Below are 22643 nucleotides of genomic sequence, written 5' to 3'. Positions count from 1 at the left end.
AATGCTTTTATTGCTGCATTTAATTTTATTTGTCAAACCAGAATAAACTTCCTTCAGAGAAAGTGTTTTTTTGCTATTACAAGTACATTAGGAAGTGTGCCAGCACAGCTGTACCACCAAACCCCTGGGAGACACCAGACCCTGGGGAATGTAAATGGTCTGAGAACAGCCTACTTGAAAGGACATCTTTTTTCAGGGCAAAGTCATCAGCACCGAGATCACCAACTCTTCTTGCTCAAACACCCTCACTGTAAGAAAGGAGGCATTCACCCCAGCCAGGCCTTCAACAAATTTCTCTGATAGTCTCAATTTGCCTTGGAGCCAACAGTCTGCCAGATTCATCTCTAAACTTGCTCTTCAGAAAGAGATCTCTCTGTTTTGTATTTCACCAGCTTAACACAGCAGGAGACATGTATCCTGGTCCAAACAGCTCCGCACTATTGCCATACCGAGGAAGGGTTGAGAGGTTTTTTTGTTTTGCTTTGTTTGGTCGTTTTCTTAAACAGTAGGTTTATAGAGATACACAATGGTGGAAAGATATTACCACAAACATAAATACTGTATTAGTAGACATCTCGGCTCCTACAGTAATGAAAACAAATTAGATCTCTTTCAGTAGTTTCATTTCAGCTACACGCTAAAACCGTCTTAAAGAAACTACATGGCTTTTCACTATGCTTTATGCCTCAAGTGGTTTTTCCTTATCTCGTCATCCCACATTTAATACCTTTCTTTTTTTGTTTTTAGTAAACGTTTCATTGTCAACTGGCAAGTCTGATCACTGTTCCAAACTTTAATTTCAACCCCCAGGTGCACAAAGAAAAAGCTACAGCTACCCTTCAGCTTAATTCAATGACCTCCTCCCTACTGTGAGTCAAGAATAATGCACCACCAATCAAAGCACGTTTATGTACTTAGAAGCTGCATCATTTGTCCCCGTTTCCATGTGCCACTTCCACGTGGCATGCAAATAAGTTAATCTACAGAAAGGCTACCCACCATGTCAAAAAATACCCTATGGTTTACCCTATGTATTAGGATACAATCTCACATACGTTCACATTTCAGTCTTGATTTCATCTCATCAGAACTGGCTCACTTAATACCATGAACAAAGTAGGACTTCATCTCAAAAATAGCATGCACACTACTGAGCAGATCTCAACTACATATTTGACAGAAGTTTTTCAATAGCAGTGTCCTCATTTTGCCAATGGGGAAAATGTAGGTAGACATCTACAGTGATTTGTTTTGTTCTATCTAACAGCTAATTTGTTGAACACGTGCTTCTAACTCTTTGCCCTGCTCCCCACAGGCACAGGGGCCAACCCCCAAAAGTATTTCCTAGCTTCTGCTCGGAGGGGGTTGTGAAGAGCCCATGGCTGCTTCGGTGTGGTCATGTAAAGAAACAGACACTTCGTAGTGTCCTGCAACGATTTCTGCAGTCCGGTTTCATCAATTATTCTGAGCAGCTTACACATGCCTGAGCTATAGATGGTTAACACAGGGGAGCCAGGTCTGCTGCTGCACTCATTAACTGCTAGAGTTTGCAACCACTCATTTGCATATGTGTGTAAGAGTCTGTGCAACCCCACAGCACAGACTTTGGATGTTTGCTACTCCACACAACTTCCGAAATGAGTGAAAAATGAACCATTCCTCCAATAAGGATCTTGCTATCAATAAAGCTGCCAGTCAGTACAAAGTCTTTCACGTTCAAATCACCTTCTTTGAGCCAGGACTGGCTGAAAATACAGGCAGTACACTCTGCAGAGTAGTAGAGCTTAAAGAAAGAACCATAAAGCTGCTGTAGTTGAAGCCTGTGCCATTTTACGCTCTTCTTGCTATCTGAAGTCTGACTTCGTTCATGAAGTTTTAATCATTTTTTAAACATAAAAAATCATGTTGATACTTAAATAAACAGAACTTTGCCACTAAGAAAGCCTACTTTCACATTCACCCAAAACCACTGTAATTTCTTAGCCAAGTATTTTTAATGACATTCATTTATTTTCAGATATACCATAGTATATATTCTTTTTGACATAACTAAGTTAAGCTATACTTGCTGATATAGACCATGAGTGCATTCCAGTGCAACTTGTTTGTCTCAACTGAAGGAGATATGTTCCCATGCTGGAAAAATCTTAAAATCTGCAGTCCTCAACTTCCCAGTCATCTAGCTGAACCAATCTCATAAACAGATTAGAAAAGGCATTTCTAAGAAAGATCATGTTTAAGCTATAACTTGAACTGGGCATTTTCCTCTCAGCTGTACGATGTATTACATCTTTTTGTGACAATCCCATTTTTCTAGTGTGTAAGCTCCTGAAAATTGTTTTAATATGCAGAAAAGGATATTAAACCCTTAAACTAACTCTATACTTGTTTGGACTGCTTAACTTAAATTTATTATAATAGTGTCAGCCAACTTTTAAAATCCATTCAATTTTTAAGCACAAGGCCAACTTTTGTTTAGCATTTATAATTCTTCCTCTGATTAAGACCAGCTAACAACTGAAAAGGAGGAGCACAAAGTTGTTGAATCGTTTGGAATCCTAAAGCAACAGAAGTCTTTGCCGAGAGAACTGCTGTATCACAAATATGCCCCATTTCACTCTTGCAAACAAGTCTTACCTCACACTCGTTCTATTTCTTACCCCTGGAAATGTTACAGATCTAGACATTGCTTGCTTATTTTTTTAATTATTTTTATTTTTTAAAAGATGAACAAAGTGAATTTTTGTATTCATTTCTAAGATGATAAAAGCTCTGCTTAGAAGACGAAAGTCATGAAAAGGTAAGTTACCTTATACTTTTTCTCTACCTGAGGCACTGGAAAGAAGAGACAGAAACCAAAGTTTAAGACAAACAACGGAAGGAAACTGTTTTCCACCCTCTCACTACTCTGAGAGAGACCAAAAATACAACCTTGAAGGTCAGAGGAAAAAAAAATACAAAACTCGAATACACGTCTCTCAGAATTGTTTGCAGACAAGAGGGCTATATTGTGTCAGCTATTAGAAATTACCTGCCATCACAAGAGATATCAAAGGTGCATGGCTGGTCAGAGATAGTACAAAAATCAGTTCAGTGTGCTTTAAATGGGGGTGTGGCAGTAACTCAGGGCTTCATCTGGTTAAATGGATCTCCTTCTGAAAAAAAAAATCTGATTCCAAAAATGTTAAATATACCGGTGAACTAAGGCTGTTAAAAGCTTTCTTGTGAAGCTGCAGTCCAGCCAATCTCAATTTAAGGAGCAGTTTCTGGCATTATAACTGCCTGTACTTCACCACACCACTGCCACCACACACTTGGAAATTAGTTTCATAGAAAATGGGGTCCATTTTCCCCTATCGTCTTCAGAAAGCAGAGGATGTACAGTTAACACTCTGCTCTTGATAAATCTGTCTTCTTTTACCAAAGTAGAGAGATTTAAAAAATAAAATAGCCTCTCCTCAACAGTCACAGTGATTTCAAATGTGCACTGCAGATAAATGAAAATCAATTTCTGATCTACTGATAGATGATACTTTTAAATGTCCGAATAAGCAGAATAGATTTATTTCAGACTTGAACACAACAGTCATGAAACCAGATTAAGGCCCTAGAGCTTTCTGTGTAATCAGATACTCTCTCCATTAAAGCTGTCCTTGTGTAGTGACATTGTACTTTTATCTCAAAAATTAGAGATACTTCTTGAAAGAATATTTTCGGAAGTGTATTTCATAGCAGACGGTATAGTGAGTATGCAGATTGTTTCCATCTCTAACTATACCCTTCCCCTTTACATGTCAAATTGCCTTTGAAATTTAGAATTTGATTTTGGTTAAGGTGTCAGAATTTGAAGTTAATATTCAGATGCTGCAGAGACACTGTTTTTACTGAACAACTGCCATTGTTATGGCATGATTAAAAGCCAGGCTACATAATAAATCAACTTTCCTAGCTGGAAAGCTCATTAGTACTGAGACTATTTTAAGTGCCCACAGCCATGTTTTGACATTTGGCTATAACACCCTCACTGACAGGTTCAAAAGCTTCTTACATAAAGCTAAATACACTTAAAATATTACCCCTAACAGGGAATATGCAAACCTCAAGAACGTGTAGGAAGAGGGTGGAGTGGCACAGGCCAGAATTCAACTGAGCCACGTTAAATATGTCATCCAGAAGCCATCAAAAGACCCTATGTTCATAATATTAATTTCCTTCCTTCTGCTCTAACATGTTAACAGTACAAATTTAGTCAGATTACAAAAAAAAAAACATAAAAGCAATAAAGTTATGCCAGAAAACATATGAGCTAATCCAAGATCTTACAGTTAACTTGTATTGATTAAATTAGAAGAGGGTATTTCAGAACTCTGAGTTCAGTTATGGACTATTAACTCAAATGGAAGAAATAAGCCACCTGGGAGGCAGAGAAAGACTCGAGACCATGAGTGTCCCCATACCATGGATAGGAGATAAATAAGTATATAAAATGATTAAAAAACTAGTGAAATATATTGCATTTGGCTGCTTTAACAACAGGAATGATGCAATTTGCTAAGCAAATACATTTACAGAGGAGAGAGTGCACTACGCATAGGATATTCTACTTATTTTTTCACAGAACACATGAGATAAGTGCACAAGAAATAAGCTCAGCTCTGGTACCTGGGAAAAACATCTCATCACGAGTGGATATTGAGACACTGTTTTGCCTCTGATATCTGAATTTTTCCAAGCACACCATTTTCAATTGAAGTGTCAGACCCATGAGCTCAAGCCCGAGAAACGAAATGCCTGAAACAACATCATACCCATGAAGGGCTTGCCAGGCTGCTTCCCTCCAGGAGCCCTCTCTCAGCCAGTGCAAGGTGCTGTCCCTCCCAAGAAGCCACCAGCAAGGCTGTTGCATCAGGCTGCCAGCAGACAGGCGCTCGTTGGGCAGGCAGCCAGCTGCCCCAACACCACCGGGGTAGTCGCACCAGCACCAAAAATATTTATGCCGCCGATGACATCACCTCGTTGAGCTGACATACCTCTGGGAAAGCGTGCCAAAGGTAAACAAATACTCGATGTGAATGTTTGCCTCCCGCTAACAGAGCAGACACTCCCAACAGACCAATGCGCTCATGCACCTGCCTCTTGGCATCCCAGCCCCTCAGCAGGAGCCCCCGGAGCGTGCCTCGATAGCTGCAGCACAGAAAGACAGTCTTCCACGAGATGCCCAAGAGTGCAAACCCCCAGACAAGGAGAGAGGGCATCCCTATGCTTCCTCTTGCATTACCCAGAGGATGCAAAAATGTGCCTGCTCCAACACGTAGATTTGCTCTGCTTCAGTGGCAGCGGGAAATGTATGTCCCTTAATATTAAAGACAAGAGTGAATTAAAAAGGACGTTTGATTTTACGATTGATTTCGCAGTGTCTCTCATTATTCGATTAGTGGTGAGTTTCTTACAGAGTCATCGCTTTAGGCTTATGCTAGTAACTTGTATTCCAGTCGGTAAAAGGTCAGGGGCGAGGAAAGTTAAATGCCCTCTTTTTCTGAGACATATCTGTAAAGAAGCAAGAGAATCACACCACTCAGAGGCCCAATTTACACCTTCACCTCCCAAAGCTTTAGACAAGAATTTAACAATAACAAGACTAATTACCCTAAATTCATACCTTGTGAATCTGCTCCCCTCTGCCCCTTGATAACTCCCAAATCTTGAAAGAGGTGAAGACAATCCCTCTGTCTTCAGCATAAAAAAACCTAAACCACTATTTCAGATGCCATAAGCCCATACAGCTTCAGTCCCTGAGGGTGGGTGATCATGGACTATCTTGAGCAAGGAACCCAATTTCCCAATCCAGCTCCACTTGCTCTCCCAATGCAACAGCTCTGCCCCAGCAACCATCACAGCAAGGTCATTGCAAACCTGGTAACAACTACCATTTTCCCATAGGCCGCAGAATGACTTCAGAGGAACACAAGATTTTTAAATATGTCCAAAAGTGATGATTTGCAAAGCTGATAACAAAAAGTCAATACATGAAAAATAAAAATAAAAATAAAATTTAAAAATACAATAAAAATAAAAGAAAATCCATCAGTCGCCAGCAAACATTTTTCTCTGAACATGCAACAGTTTAAATAATTTATCTGTTTCTTCTCATTTCACTGATTTCATTCAATCTTCATTATATTATATACCGTCTTCCAGCTAAACTCAGTTTCTCTCTCTTCCTGTAGCTTGCTGCAAATCTCTCAAACCATCTGTACTAAACACCACTTTACTTTGTCTTCTCTTTTCATGTTGTTTTGTTTGGGTTTTTTTCAGAGTTCTGTTAGCCCAAGGGTTTGGGAACTAATCTAAAGAGGGAAGTTAAACTTTTACACAGCTATGATGGGTGCCCTCCTAGTAACTAACAAGATTCATCACCAAATATAAATGGAAGTGTTCTCCAAAACAAGACAAAGGTACTATAATGAGCTAGGCAGGAAGCAGGGTCTCCACTCTCTTCAAAAGATTAGTCAGTGTAAATCTTTTTGGCAGTAATGGTGGTTTTTTTCTAAGGCTGGACAATGACAACAACATTTACACAAAGCATGAGAATTCATGAATGTCTGGCAGTGTCGTCCCTGAAATACAAACAAGACTATCTGTTTTTCACTCTGCATTTTCAACTCAGTACCAGCTGGATTCTGCAAAAACATGGGTTAGTTCTGATACACCAGATAACCGACTCATCCCAGTCAGATCCCATAAGTGAAGCATTTCAGAAGTAGCACTGGCTGTTACTAAACACACTCCTCCTTAGCTACGGAATGAATAACAACATCGCCTCAACCTCCCATGTCTATCCTGAGGCAGATACAAAAGAAAAGATATTAAAAGCAAGTAATAACAACAGTGGTGGAGAAAAAGAGTGCTACACAAGATTATTTCTCTGGGCTAAATCTTAGGCATTGTAATACTTCATCTACAACCATGCTCATTCAAAAGTCTGACTGTATTTACATGGGCTTGTATTTTTTGGATCCAGGCAGTGTGCTAGAAGGGTAGTTTTCACCATGCTTTCATTTACTGTCTTTATAGAAGTTAATGTATTAGTGACTAGCCAGTGAGGTACTAGAGAGCATCTACCTCAAGAGTTGGCTGCAGTATGATGCAAGTTGGCAGATGCCCTGGATCCCTCCAGTTTCACTGGGAGCAAGTTGTCTGTAAACACAGGCAGGAAAACTAATGTCAACCCAATCCACAACCAAAGCATATTCACCGTCTCACGACAGGCAGGATTTTCTACCATGACCAACCAAGAAAGACCAGAGGCTGAGTTGGCTGTTGACAAAGGGCAGCTGTTGGCTAAAACAACTCATATCACCATTTCCTTTCCGCTGCTGGAGACACCTGGCTGTGCAGCCAGAGGTACCATAAGGTTCAGCTCAGCTCTGTCTGTGAAGTGGAGTGACAAAAAGCATGAAGTCCAAGAAGAGCTCAGGAAAGAAAGGCTGTGTGTGAATGCATTAATAAAAGGAAGATAAATCTTTCATCATAGACTCATGGCAAAACACATTTGTACAGAAACTGACAATCATCCCACAAGTACACACATAAAGAAAGTGCCAGAATTGCATGTTTAATACTTCCACTAAAAGGCAAGGTGACAGAATGCATATCATTAATGCACAGCTTCAAAATTCTGAATAAGAAGTACCAATGCAATCTCAAAAAGTACATGTCAAGTACCAATAAAAAGTATTGCCCATAAGCTTCACATCTGGGACTGGAGTTGGCACTATTTGCTGCTTTCTAGAAAAACAAACAGGAAAAATGAGCTCCAAAACATGTCTCAACAAAGAAAATCCCAGAAGTATGGAGTGAGAAGAGAAACAGCAGTGGCATGGCTGTCAGGTTAAACCTCCTGAAGTCCAAGAGTCAACAAATTCTGTGGGCTTACAGTTTCTGTAGCATAGTGTATTTTGCCACCATAATTCATACAGCAAAACTCTTCCTCAGTAGCACAGGGAAATCCATGAGATTTGTCTTGCTACTGAGACACATTCAAAGTCAAATTTGGTGGCATCACGCAGAGCAGCCAAGAGGAACACAGGCTGCACTGCCAGGGTGCTTGGGGAGAGACGAAAACCAGCAGCATCCTTTGGGACAGGACAGGGAAAACAAGTGCTGAAGCCCAACACCTCTACTAAAAGCCTCAAAATGGCATCTCCATGTGAATGCAGGGCTTTTGACTAAAATCACCACTATGGTCCCCAGCTCTGCTCCACACTACCCCTCACTACTGACAGGGTACAAATGCTGTAGGCTACACACTACACACTGTAGGAAACCTGTCATTGCAAAATTTTAAACATTTTGTGACTGTTGAATGTATTGCAAAGTGAGATGTGCTTGAGGGGGCTACAGTTTCCTTCATCTCCACACTCCATTCCTGAAGGGGAAAATTTCAAAAAATAACAATACCTGTCCCATCCTAAGCATGCTCTCACTTTCTCTTTCTCTTGGTGTTTTTAAAGATGGTAAGCAGTTGTTTAGATTGTTTCTTCACCTTCTTCCTTTTCCTCTTCAGAAAAGGCCACATAATTTTTCTTCTCCAAGCCTAGAGACTTTACTACAACTTCTGGAAGGACTGTTCCAGAAATATTTAGACTTGTTGGTTATTAAATGCCAAATCTTGGCTGGCTGTTGATAACTTCCTATAACTTTCAATAGGCAGCTGAAGCATCTTTTACATCAGTGGATATCACTATTTCAATATTAGCATTGTTAATATTGCTAGTATTGCAATATTAGTATTGCTCAGCAAGACAAAGCTTGTTCTTTCCTATGACATTTAATTTATGAAGTAACTTATGGGGAATATAGGAAAGACATCACTGTTCCCACTGTTTGCATTTAGTATGTTTACAAAATTTGCCCAATTAGCAGAATCATTGAAAAGTGAGTACTAAATAATGGCTTAGATATAAAAATACTTACTATTAAAGTAAGCAAGTTTATTAGCATACCTACACATAAACAGCTATTAAACTATGTCTAGGAAAAAATACCGTTTCCTCTGTGCTAACTTTGTGCATGTGTTTCACATGAAACTGTCCTATTCTAAAGACTCCTCACTTTACAAAAGTATCTTCTGCTTCCCAATCTTTGCAAGATACTCTTTTGAAATAAAAAGCTGAACAGTTATAAAGCATCTGCTTGTGTAAAAACAGTGATTCAGCAGGAAACATGTACTTGAAATACCCTTCATAAGAAAGGGCTTATTCAGGCAGGGACAGTTGGCAGGGCTATCTCAAGTCTCCACTTGAATGCTCTTTTTCCAGTTCATGTTGAAGGGATTCAGATGCCTGAGAAGAAGCTAATCACCATTTTTATAGGCTGTGGAAAGCAGTTCAGGTTCAGAATTGCAAGGGCTTGTACCAAAAGCTCCCCCAGTGAAAAGCAAAGGGCCATAAGTTAATGTTCAACAGAAACTGGCAGATCTGCTACACTCGCTGAGCAATGTGGTCAGGTATGAATTGGAAGTGCATACATAAAGTAACACAAGTATGGTTGCTCAAAGTTCAGCTGCAGCGTTTAACACACAATACACTAAAGAGAAAAAGGCAGGGAACACCTAACACATTAAATATTTTAGCTACTTCTAATCCTTCCACAATTTCTGCTCATGTGAAACACAGGAACAAAAGCTTTAGATCTAATAATAGGTGTATGCTGAAGTCAGCAAGCAACATTGTACATAACTGGAAGCAAAAATTGCCATAGTCTGCTGCAAGTATCTTTATCATCAACATAATCAAGACATACCACCAGATTAATTTGCAGTGGTCTTGCAAGTTGCTTCCGGATACAGGTTTACTCTTACATTTTTAACCAGTGTCAGTGCCAGCAAAGCTTTAATAGAAAGTAATGGATAACAAAGTTTTGTGTAAGAGTAGAGAAAACCAAAGTAAACAGCGGCCATAGAACTTAAAAATCCATTTCATGTTAATAATCTAGTCTTCCTATTTATGATGTGACTAATGTGACTGCATGGGAGCTAGTTCAGACCATGTCATAACTCCCATTGAAGATCTTTGTGTTTTACTTTTCTATGTACTACTCATTAATCAGTTACTGGACTATATGCCAGCTCTTAAAATACTTGTACTTTCAAGTTCTTGGATAACAGTGTATATGTCATATGCTATGAAAGAGTGTAGATGTGCACACTTGGACAGGCAGAACACACAAAACATGACACCATATCATGCTTATGGTCACTTCCATTTTCAAAAAGGTACCAAAGCAGCAGGTATCATGTCTGTAAAGCCCATTGCTTCCCTCCAACATTGCAAAAAGGCAGAAGTGCCACAGCCTAGCACAGCATTAAAGGCCACCTTTGGACATTTAGATTTCAGTTCTTAATCTGCACCACTAACGTAACAGCATCAAGATTAATAATGTACTATATACTTACTTCAGTAACAAAATTAGAAAGATTTTAGAAATCCTGGACTTGATTGCTGTCAGTCAGCTGACATAGAAGAAAAATCCCAAACAATTTGTGGATGCATAAGTGATCTTTACTTCAGAAAGTATTGGGAAATGCGTTAACTGAGTCTTGCTTTAGAAACAGTACTCCCTATGCAAAATTTTCTTCAAAGACAGCTGTTTCCTAAATTAATTTGGACCATCGCATACAGACATTTGTTTTGAAGTGGTTGAGACAGAGCCACATGTCAGGTGACACTGTATGGATCTTTCTGCAGTACAACAATACTAATAGAGGAAAAAAAGGATCTGAAAAGGAAGCAGGAAAATGTCAGGCTGCAAAGCTGGCATTTTACCATCAAAACACAGTATTACCTATTTCTTCTATAAATGTTCAGACTTCAAAAGCAGCAGCAACACATACTATAAAGCATGAAATCAAACCACACAGCATGTGTTCCCCCCCTAAAAAAAATCCCTTGATTAAAGGGGGAATATTTACAAATAGCTTCAGAAGTCACCTGTATAGATCTTCTCCAGGATTTGCACATCCCGAGATAGGTGAAAGTAATGTAACAGTACCATTCTAAAACAAATGAAAAATTGAATTTATAAACTCTGCTCTATGCACTCAAGCATATCACAACACACTGCCTGGGTTACTGCAAGTTTTAGACTGGATTACATTGCAATTGAAAACAAAGCTTCAAAAACACCAGAAGACTTGGACCGTGGAGAGGGGAGCAAGTTAAAATACAATCCTCATTACATTCTGGGACTTGTTTATGAAACTTAAATGGTCTTGATAATCTACGAGTCATGAAATTCCAGTCTTGATGTCCTTGACAAATAAAAAATGCTGGATTTTAAAGGACAAACTCAAGCATGTCATATTTGGCAAATATTTTAAGTAATACGTCTGTAATCTTTTTTGTTTCAATAGTCTTGTTCTGACTGCATTACTATTAGCTGTTGCACCGATGAAACAACATTTGAAGATGACCTTCAAGGACTTGGTTTCAAATTAAACCATCAGGAACCCCGAGGGTAAAAGGGTTCACTGGTTAAGACAGCACTCTCTATAATAAATTATTTCAAATCTAAAAAAATAAAGCTGAGCTGAACAGTCTCTGCAATAATAGTAACTGTTGCCTTTTATGCGTCTGAGCAGACAGAAATCAGCAAAGACAGATCTTTAAGATTTATTTTAACTTTTTATATGTACTCTTGTTGATGTACAGAAGCTAAACTATTACACTAGCATTACAACTTCTAGTTCAGGACTTCCTTTTCCCAAATGATCTGAATTCTATCATGGAAAGCAAGTAAACATGCTTTTCTTTCCACCTACTGCAGACATTGAGCCTGAGCCCTGAATCCTTCTTATAGCAACAGAAGATTTTTTTGAATATAACTTTAACATTACAAATGTTGAATTCCATTTCAGTACTTCTCTCCTGCCCCCTCCTGTCACCCTGCCTAGTAATCCCATTTTGGGCTGCAAGGCTTGAGATGCATACAGGTCCTTCGTCATCTTCACTTGCAGCTTAAAGGACAGTTGTGACAAGAAACAATTTCTTCAGTTCTCCTCCAACCATCCGGAACATTTTTTCCCCCAGTGAGGAAAATGGCAACATGGAGGTCAAAACGCATCTGCATTCTCTTGAGAAGCCTGGACTTCCACCCACTGTTCCTTACCTTGGTGATTCAGGGAGATGCGGTTAGATGGTTCTTGGAAACCCGGTTCCACCAGATCCCGCCGACCATGAGCTGAAGTCTGATCTACATTGTCCTAAAAAGAGAGGAGCAGAATATCTTATCAAAATCAGGCATTCTGTGATTCCTATAAGCTACATTACACAAAGTCAAAAAACCTGTACAAAACAAAAAAACCCCTGCCATACCTCTGACAGGAGAAATCAGTGTCAGAGAAGGTGGGGGGGGCAGATCATATGGGGACACAAGACTGTCACGTTAATACCTGAGGCATGAATCCAGAATCAATGACTATGCTTTTGGTTCATTTGTACACAAGTTTGCATTTCAAACTGAGAAACAGTGACGTAAATGCACTTCCTAGTTTAACAAAAGTTTCTTACATCAAATTATGTGGAGGCTTGGGGCTTTGTTTTCTCTAATTCCAAGTCTGTGGCTTAGGGTTTTATAACTAATTAACTGGACTGAAACAGATTCAGTAGTGAACTACTAAACCTCAAGAGGAATCAGAAGTTCAGTTTAGATAAACATCCATGCCTCTGGATGCCAACCTGTTGTTTTTTTCATACTAGAACTCTCACAAGATCAGGTTTCATGAAGTTTTAACACAAACTGAATTTGGCTCAGTCTAAAACACCACAGTTTCTCACAGATCTTGCCAAAGAAGACAACTAGGAGAAAGCAGGGGAACTGAAATATAAACAAGAATATAAGAAAAGCAAGATAAGTCACATTTTCGAAGTATGAGAAGGAGATTTAAAGCAGGTACATAGTTTTACAAAGTTGGTATACCTTTCCATATACCAGTTAAAGGTGGGTATGGAAAAGTGCATCAAGTTGACTGCATTGATATATCACCCACCATAAACTGCTGCAGTGATATACGTGACTATATACACAATCCTGCTGTGCCCAAAGTGTGGGATAAATACACGGTAGCATCACCCACATTTATGTCAAAACATAGGAACCACCTTCATGGCAAATGACATTGTAATTATGGCAGAGCAATAACATGCCCACAGTAAGTGGCAATTCAACTACGTGCAACCATGAACTCTCAGCCCAGCACTTCCAGTTTACAGAATATAAGCTAATACTCAAAAACATAATGGATGTAGTGTTTGGGGCTTAGAATTGCATATAGTTATACAGTATATGAAATAAATTATATTATCTCTTCATCAGAGAGACTGTCTTAGCAAATACTTGAGCTTTGATTCTCAAGCACCACTCTAGTGTCTTCACCATCAGGGATCAGTTCAAGACCCCACAGGCATTTAGAAGACAAAAGCTGCCAACAGTGGTATGACTAAGGAAGGTTTTTATGAGTAAACAATATATGATAAGATACAAATGGCATCCATCTATGCCAGATACAACTGGGACCACTCAGATTTCTGCCTCCATATTGACTACCTCCACATATTGCTGTTCACATTCTTCGCACTGGTTTTCAAAACACTGGCTGTTGTTTCATGAGCCACATCTCCCTTACCTCACAAGTTTTTGTAGTTACTTCTTAGGAATCAAATAACCCCCCCCTAACAACATCAGACCCTCTGTCAGCACAACTATCTTTGTTCTTACTTTCTTGAAACTGCAGTATTTGTTAGCTCTTTCACTGGAGCTAGCTGAACATGTATGAGGAACAAGCAATTCATGAGGTCCTGTCTCTGTCAAATCCCTTGCAACTGCAGGGTATCACATTCCAACATTACTAGTGCTTTTGGAGCGCTAGTCATTCTCACTGGATATATCTCATTTTCTCTGGGACACCACACAACCATCATTGACCTGGTTCACATCATCTCAATTTTAAATTTCAGGCAGGAAGTTTGGGACTTGGAACACAAGAAGGCAGCTGGAGAAAGGACATACAAAATTATGAGTCTGTTCCCCAGAAAATTAAGTGTAATTGATTCTAAGGTGCCAAGGGCAACAGGGAGGAGGAGATGCTTATCTAGGAAAATTTTCAGTCAAAACCTACAGTTGAAGCTGATTGCTCTCAGTACAAAGGCTAAGAGGTGAGCATCCCAGGCATGGAGAACTCAGCAGAACATCCCTCCCTAGCAAAGAGCTTTTCTCTGTGCATTTCTCTCCATGCAATTCAACATGACAAATTTTTATGGGGTAGCTAAAACCCCAGAGATGCAGTTTAGCACTACCAGTTCCACTTCCCAGGAACAAGTCCCAGTGTCCAATGCATAGATGCAGTTACATACTGCCTCTTGTCTGGGAAGAACAATGGGGCATTCCAAGAGAAATAAAAGCTGGAACAAGAAAAGTAACAAATAGCTTATAACTGGTTATCTAAATGTGTTTGCAGTTGCCCCAACACATACAACTGCAAGGCAAGATTCATGCAGTGCTATGCATCAACAAAGGTGAAATGGGGCTGAGATGCATCATTTTACATTTGCATTTCCCACAGCAGTAACACATAAACATTTAACTGAAAAGACCTTATTTCAGGCTTACATCTGGCTCCAAGCCCGTAACTCTTCAATTAAACTGGATTTTTTTTTATTTTTTTTTTTTAGCTAGTAATTGTCAATAATTTACAGGAATAGGATACACCCTCTCTGGAATCACCTTACATCTGTACCAGAAGATGCTGAGAACCACAGGCCTCACGAAGTTAAGCCAAAGCCATGGTCAAAGTTTTCAGAAGCAGACATTATAGTGACTAATGACTGCTGGTTGCTGCCCTCATAAAGCTGATGCCCCTGACTATTTCATTTGGTGCAAACACCTGCTCAGAAGGTCCGGAGAGTTCTCCTTCTGCTTGAGCAAAGCAGGGAAACAAAGGTTTCCTCCGGACACTGAGGGCCAGCAAAACCCAGGTGCTAAAGCAAAGCAACAAGCCGTGCATAAACAAAGCCACACCTGTTACAGCAATGCAGGCAGTGGAGGGGAAAAGGTAAGGGCGGTGTGGTTTAAAGAGCTAGGGGTAGTTTCACATGACCCTCCAGAATCTGTTTGTGTCCGTTGTGCACAGACAAACACTGGCACTCGGCCAGATGCAGCTGAGATCAGACACTGGAACAAGGTTAAAAGAAGAAAGGGGAGGGGGGCAGGAAATAAAGTTATATAATTGCTCTGTGCCAGCAGCCTTGTTGTTGGGCTCCATCTCAAGGCTGAGGTCATGGCCCTTAGCAAGGTGGGCACCTGCTTTGATCTATCATCATCCCTCCTGTCGTGACTGAAACCAAGCTTGAAGTCATTTGTTTGCTTCATGGTTTAATCCCCAGCTCTCCCTCCTTTTCCAATAAATGCTCTCAATATGAAATTAAAGCATGTTACTTAACTTACTGGACCATCCAGCTTTTGTAGTATTTTTAGAAGCTAACTGAGCATTAGCCCTCCCTGACTTGTTTGCATGTACTATTTTCTCCGTCAGTCAGCATCTGCAACCAAGGATGATTTAATCAAGTGACTAGCAAGAGTGCTAGAAGGATCTGAAGCGGGGTTTATTTTTCACAGAGTCCTTTAAAGTATTAGGATTTCATATAGCCAAACACACCATCATTACAGGTCACACTACAGTGTCCTTTTGCAAACCTATATTGCACTACACAAAAGGTGACATGCTTACATCGCATTAAGAGCCAAAGTCCACCCATAAGCAGTGTTATCTCTACGTATCAGTAACCAGGACAATCTGGATTTATTTTTCAATCTATAACCAAGCCTTTCAAGTTGCACTCCCTCAACTATGACATATGCTTGCTGCTGTTTGTGCTAGCACAATAAGCATTTTAGTTATCAAAGAAAACATTAAATCTTATTTTTAATCAGTGAATCAGATAGTCATATACTACAGCAGCTCCACTGTCTGCACATGTGTTCTTAAATCACTTCTTCAGCTCCAAGTGCTACTGTTCCCACCTGCAGGTTAGCTCAGAAAAGTATTTATCAGTATGAGACAGTGTTATTAGGCTGACCAGTGTGTTGCTACTACTCTACTGCTGCTTCTCTCATCCTAATTCATTCAGCAAAGGTTATCTAGTCAGTCATTCAGGATAATCTTATGGGTAAATAGTGCCTAGAGAAGGGAGGAAGCAGATTTGAAAGCACAAATAATAAAGTATCATCTGTATTTCCCTTCTCCCTTGTTCTTTGCAAAGAAAGGGGCCTAACATTAGCAGAGACCGAGTAGCTTTCTTGAGAAGTCTGGAAATCCCCTGTTACTGAAGGCTTTAACTTTTTCTAACTTCAGCAGTCACTGGAAGTTTACGAGATGAAGAAAGGCTACAAGTGGCAGCGCAGCTTCTCGGAAGCTCCTGGGAGCATGGCCAGACTGAGGATGGCCAGACCACCAAGATGACAGTCCCTGGTTTTGGATTTACTGTAGCTGTCTGCAAACCCACACTGCCGTGCTCCTGAACAAAAGGTTCAATTGAGCAAGAGTCACGCGTACTCATGCCAGCAGTCCCACAGCGACAAATTAAGATCATGACATACTTCTGATGTTTGTACACTGTCCAGCACAACAGAAAGTAAAGTCAGACGTGCTGACGGGTCTCACCGTGGTTTAGGAGACTATCAAGGCAGATACACCTCTGTTTGCACAGAGGCACTCCTGCCTTGCCTGCCCACTTGGCAGAGCTCATTCACCGCACCAAGGTAGAGGTCTTAAAACTAGTTGAGCGTAAAGAGAAAATTAGCCAAGTCATTGTTTGAACCACCTTAGCTTTACTCTTTTCAGGCAACTTGTGTAAAGCAAAATGAAGTACTTCATGCTAGTACAGACAAAGGAAGCTATTGCAGAGTGTTCAAGTGTAAGTGGTTTCCAAAAAAGGCAGTTACAAAAATTCACTGAAGAAGTGTCCATCAAGGGCTGTGAAAAAGCAGACACAGCTCCAGGCTTCTGGAGAAGAAAGGGGATACTTGAAGAAATTATACTCTCTCTTTGTATCTGCAACTTGTTGCTCTTAGAGGAAGGAGACAGAGATAGAGGAACATTTCTTTATCTGACCCAGTAGCGTAATTCTTAACATGCTTTTGGAGTTTCCTTAAGCAATAAACAGATTAGGCTGCAATTTCTTCTGAGGACTGGTTTATAAGATTCCTCACTTTCCAAACAAACTACTATTTGCATTTAGGTAAAGTAACTTCCTGCACTGTTTTTTAAGCTCTGCACTGCATTTTAAGCTATGTTGCTTCTTTATACTATGATTTTGCAGCTTACTAGAAGCATCAAATGTACAAGGAGGATAATAGACTCAATTATGCCAAGTGTTGAATAGCCAGCTATTCATCTAAATAAACTGTCCTATAGCTTACTGGTATCCACAAGCATCTACAGAGTTTCTGTTCACTCAGTTTTACTCTTAGCCCTGTGAAGGCAAACATACAAGCATTTACAAGAATAAATCCAACTGACAGATCCAAACCTAGTTTCAAGTTCTAATCCAAACTCCACAGTCCAGATCAATTAGCAATGCATGTGACGCTCCTTTCTTAAAAATACAGCAGCACAGTCCCCTACCAGACAGATGTTTGGTACAGCATATTTTCAGCAAGCTGACATCCTGGAGTTTGAGGACATATGTCCCAAGGGAAGAGCAAGGCTCTTGGGTTTGTCCAAAGTCACTTCTTTGCAGATGATTTCAACTTTATTCAAACACAGTTTGTATGTTTTACTGTTTTCTGCAAGAGTGCTTAACATCTCATAGAAATAAAGAAAAAAGAAGCTTTGCACACTAGGCAAAAAACTTTAAAGTACATTCTCAGACAACCCACATATTACATAATTAAAGACCTGTAACCTGGTTTCCTGCCTCTTAACTATAGTCATTTGACTAGGTAAGAGCCAAGTGAAAGGCTCAGTAAGTCAACAGAGTAACTGTGAACCTAGAATTTTAGCATTCCCATTGCTAAGAGAGCTTGTACAAACAAGGGCTTAAAATAAAGCCACTTAGCTTTGTCAAAAGCTGGGCTCTCTCTCCTGAGGTAGCAAAGCCACTAACTGCAGGAATCCTTCTGTTTTTACAGTACTGGCTGTCAAGACTAGGAGCAATAACCCTAGAGACCAAGAACAAACAAGCCCAGCTCAGGATTACAGAAGCAAAGGCAGCAGTACATTCCTCCCGACACACAGCAGCACCTCTGATCCTCGGTGCCGCAAATCACTGCAGCAAATCACTGAAAACCTGACACGGCGCAGACTTATTGTGATCCAAACATTCATACGACCCTCAGCAGACTTACTAGCCCACCATGCAACATATACAATAGCTACAAGAAACACAGCAGACCAGGAATTAGCAAAGAAAGAAGGAAAATGAGACTGATAGACAAGACAGACCTGCGTCCATGGTCCATGTCACTGCAATGGCAGGGAATTTGTTAAATGAATCACAGGAATTATATTACATCCCATGATACAGGGGAAGGCAGAAAGGCTTGTCAGTCTGACCTTGGAGGAATTTCTCTCCCGACCCCCTCTGGGCTTCAGTAACCCACTGACCGTAAGTCGTTAGATTTAGCAGAAAATTGGGAGTTTGGACCCTGTTATTGACACTGAAACCCCAAGTCAGTGAAGTATTTCTTTCTAAAAGCCATGGGTTGACATACTTATAGAAGCTACTGCTATAGCTGAGCTAGAAAGTTATTTTTCTGAAGGTGCTTCAGATTTATTTTAGGAGTCCAGTTATGTGACTTGTCACCACCTGCATTGCAACTGCTATCAGGGCACACCAAAAACTACTCTTACTACTAGCTTCTTCCTGTCCTCCCCCCAACTCCAAGTGTCTCTTTGCCCTCCAGGAAATAAACAAATCAGTTAATCAAATAGTTAATGTAGTTTAGCAAGAGTTGGACCATGACTAGCAAGCTCCAACAGTATCTGGTAGGAGCAGTTTATTAATAAAAGGTTTTTCTCCAGTAAGGCAGGAGTGAGCATACCACATTAGCTGACAGCTCCAGCAATGCATTTTTACAGCACACACACAGGCTAACATTACAGATTCAGCTTCTCTAGGCTGGTCTTTGCAAAACTGGCATTAAAAGGATTTTCAACACTCCTGGACCCAAACTTTGGCAATAATGACATCAAAATAAATTTCTCTCCCTAGATGCAGTCCTCTCGTAGTAGAAACTAACTGCTTCTGCAAGAATTGAGCTGTCTCCCAGTACTTTGCACAAGAAAATGGATAGTACGTTCCACACTGTGCACTTTTTGGACCAGACTACCATTTATTATGGGACAAGAAAATTCAATGCATCATGGTTGCTGTCTTTTAATCAGCTAGCAAGGAGGGAATCCAACTGACAGGCTTAGAAATGCTAAGAGCTTTGTTCTATTTTTAATGAGACTAAAACCACTGGGTCTGTTAGAGACAGTTTACATAGTTTACAGCTAAAATAAAGTCCTGAGATACAGAAAAGAAACAATTGCACAAAGTTCTCAGTGAAAGCAATCACTCCTTAGAGGTGTCTTCATCTATAAAGTACTTACAAAAATGAAGCACTTACTTACTGATGAAGTATTCTTTTGCGTCCTTTTTTTTAAAACAAACTAGGTTCCTTTTCATTTCTAACAAAACACCACTGAATAAATGAAGTTTATATTAGGAAATTCTTCACAGCAGAAAAATCACATGCTTACATAAAATTTTTGTTTCTTCTGCTGGTGCCTATAGATCCTGATGTGTCTTTAGCTTTTCAGTGACATATTGCATCATTCTCTTATCAAAGAATTGAGACTTAAGAGACTATACTACTTAAATTGACCTAAAGGCACAAGTTTGCACATGTTAACTACTATACTGAATGGTGCACACGAAATCTCAGGCAGTAATGCAACTCATAACAATGTGTTGTTGCTCATAAAACCTTTAGCCTATTCAAGAATCTTTACCAGGGTCACTTTCTATGTTTTGTCCAAGTTTCTTAAGTGCATGGTCAGGCTATATTCCTTCTTCATCAGAAAGAGAAAAAGAAATACAATGGCAATATTTGTGCCCTGGTGCTATGGAAAATTTCAGCATGTAACACACTTGCCAACACACCTGTCCAGTCTGAGAAAGTGTCTTCAAAATTATTTTCTTTTACCTTGTGTTTAAAAAAAAATTAAAAAAAAATCTCCATATATGCTTTCGGGGGAAGCTGTAACACAGAAAAAAGGTATAGGATATTTGATCCTTTTCAATGCACTGCCCTCCCCATGCTCAGACCTGTGAAATACAAGGTAGCTCATCTGTTCTACTTGGCATCAAATCTACTAGAGCTTCGGTTGTAGCAGCGCTGCTGACCAGCTGCTTCACGGAACACTGGCTTTGGGAGTCAGGTGTTGACAGCATCCTTGCACCACGTGGACAGGAGACGTTCTGCAAAATGCCTTGGACAGTTTGTCCCAGTACAAGCTAATGATGCCCTGAATTAACCTTGGAAGGCTCAATGCTTGAAACGATGAGCTGGTGGACTCTGGATCTGGCACTGCAGCAAAAAATTTCTGTGTCTCAGGCCAGGGGAGGGAGGAGAGAAGGGAAGATGCCACCTGGGTTGAAGGAACCACTATTTCCATCCAAGTGCATTCTCTTCAGGAATTTATATTCAAATATCTACGCTTTGGGAAGCAGCAACCACAGCCAGATGACCTAAATTTAAGTGTACGTACCCCCATAGCTAGGTAGCCCTGAAAACTCAAGACAGATGAAACTGTAACAAAGGAATGAAAGTAGTATGAAATACAGAGCAAAGGAATTTACGCCATCTGAATGCGGGTCTGCTCTCTTACAGGCAATACTTCTGTCTTCTTGATGGTTCAGGTTCAAAGCAAGAGTTTGAACATGCCAAGAGATGACGATAGTTATCCACAGCCCTTGACAGAGCTGATAAAATGATAAACCTCTTGTGGGGCAGGAGCCTCTGTACCACACAGACCTTTAAAATGTACTGGATGCCAGCAAGCAAAGTAACGTTCACATGATAATGAAATTGTTCTTCATACTGAAACTCTGATGAATTTAAAGTGTCATGTTGAACAAATTCATACAAGACTATTTTGCTATCCTTACTTCAACTATCAGCAACATGGACCTTCTCACTCTACTTTCCAGTCAATTTTCTCAATTGCTGCAATTTAGGGTGTGCTTGGTACCCCTCCCCTCCTTCCAAAGAGTGATCCTTGGCATTAGATAAGTAATTAACTAGGTCTAGAAATGTCTGTCCCATCTGATAAAACCAATGATCCTAATTATATTGATCACACACCTTTCTGCTTAGATAAAGAACCATTTGCCTGTTATATGGTGCAGTTTGCCCCAGAACTCATTGCCTACCTCAGACAAGAGCATTAGTATTTCAGGTGACATACTCTCAGTTAGATACAGAAGTAACTCTTTACACAGTTCCAAAACAGCAAGCCTTACCAAAAAGATATTTCAGAATCTCAGACATGGGGTAAAGATTTATACATTTCAGCTGACTGCTCTCTCCCCTACTCAAACCCCACAGAAATCACAGACACATCTCTAAAGCACAATAATCATATATTTTCATGATTAATAACCCAGCATCAGATCACATATTGAAACAGAATGCTGTGCTCTCCCCTAACCAAACAGCAGTGTTACACTCAGTGCAAATGAGTAATGTACTTTATGCAAAAAAAGTTACGGAGTCTAGGAACAGTCTACAATATATGGGTACTTAAAAAAAAAAAGTTCTTTTTTACTGCTTACATTCACATAATGGGCTACTTTGCAAGCCCTCGGAAAAAAATAACCAACAAACCCCACACCTTTACCAAGAAAACAAGATGCCTGTATGTGTGCATTTCTTTCTTTAATCATGTCTGAATCTCATTTGACCTTTGCAGTTTTAAGAAAGTCACATACATCACTGCACCTTTCACAGTGATGGGCAAAACAGTTTTCCTGAAAAAAGTCTCACAGTGATGCTCTATTAGACCTCATAAAGTCACCATCCCCAAGTCTTTGCACACAATGATTGAATAAAATTTCTAACACAAATGATGCAGCAGTTTGCACTATAGAAATACCTACACACAAGTGATTGATTCACAACAGCTGGAAAGAAAACAAAACAAAGATTAAGATAAGACTAACTACAAGAGTCATCCTTAATATTTCAGTGACACTGTCTTATTCCCATTTCTCAAAATGAAAGGAACTTGCAGGGCTCAGTATTGGGTCCAATCCTGTTTAATATCGTTATTGATGAACTGGATGAGGGGATCAAGGGCACCCTTAGTAAGTTTGTGGATGACACCAAGTTGGGTGGGAGTGCTGATCTGCTGGAGGATGGGAAGGCTCTGCAGAGGGATCCAAACAGTCTGGATAGATGGGGCAAGACCAACAGTGTGAGGTTCAACAAGTCCAAATGCCAGGTCCTGCACCTGGGTCACAACAACCCCATGCAGTCCTATAGGCTGGGGGAAGAGTCGCTGGAAAGCAGTCCAGCAGAAAAGAACCTGGGGGTGCTGT

At 40.1% G+C, this 22643-nt stretch overlaps 1 protein-coding gene across 2 annotated transcripts in view; it reads right to left on the bottom strand.

Annotated features, from left to right (window-relative positions):
• Window positions 1–22643, bottom strand: part of GRB10 (growth factor receptor bound protein 10) — a 108452-nt gene that overhangs the window by 71399 nt on the left and 14410 nt on the right. For both annotated transcript variants that reach the window (XM_029958907.1, XM_029958908.1), the window contains exon 2: window positions 12169–12262. In XM_029958907.1, coding sequence (XP_029814767.1) covers window positions 12169–12262 — 94 coding nt within the window. The remainder of the gene's footprint in view (window positions 1–12168; window positions 12263–22643) is intronic.

Source organism: Manacus vitellinus, unplaced genomic scaffold (assembly GCF_001715985.3).
Source record: "Manacus vitellinus isolate BGI_N305 unplaced genomic scaffold, ASM171598v3 scaffold_17_pilon, whole genome shotgun sequence".
Lineage (NCBI taxonomy): Eukaryota > Metazoa > Chordata > Aves > Passeriformes > Pipridae > Manacus > Manacus vitellinus.
The sequence above is the reverse complement of the archived record's forward strand: the minus strand, read 5'-3'. Positions and strand labels throughout refer to the sequence as shown.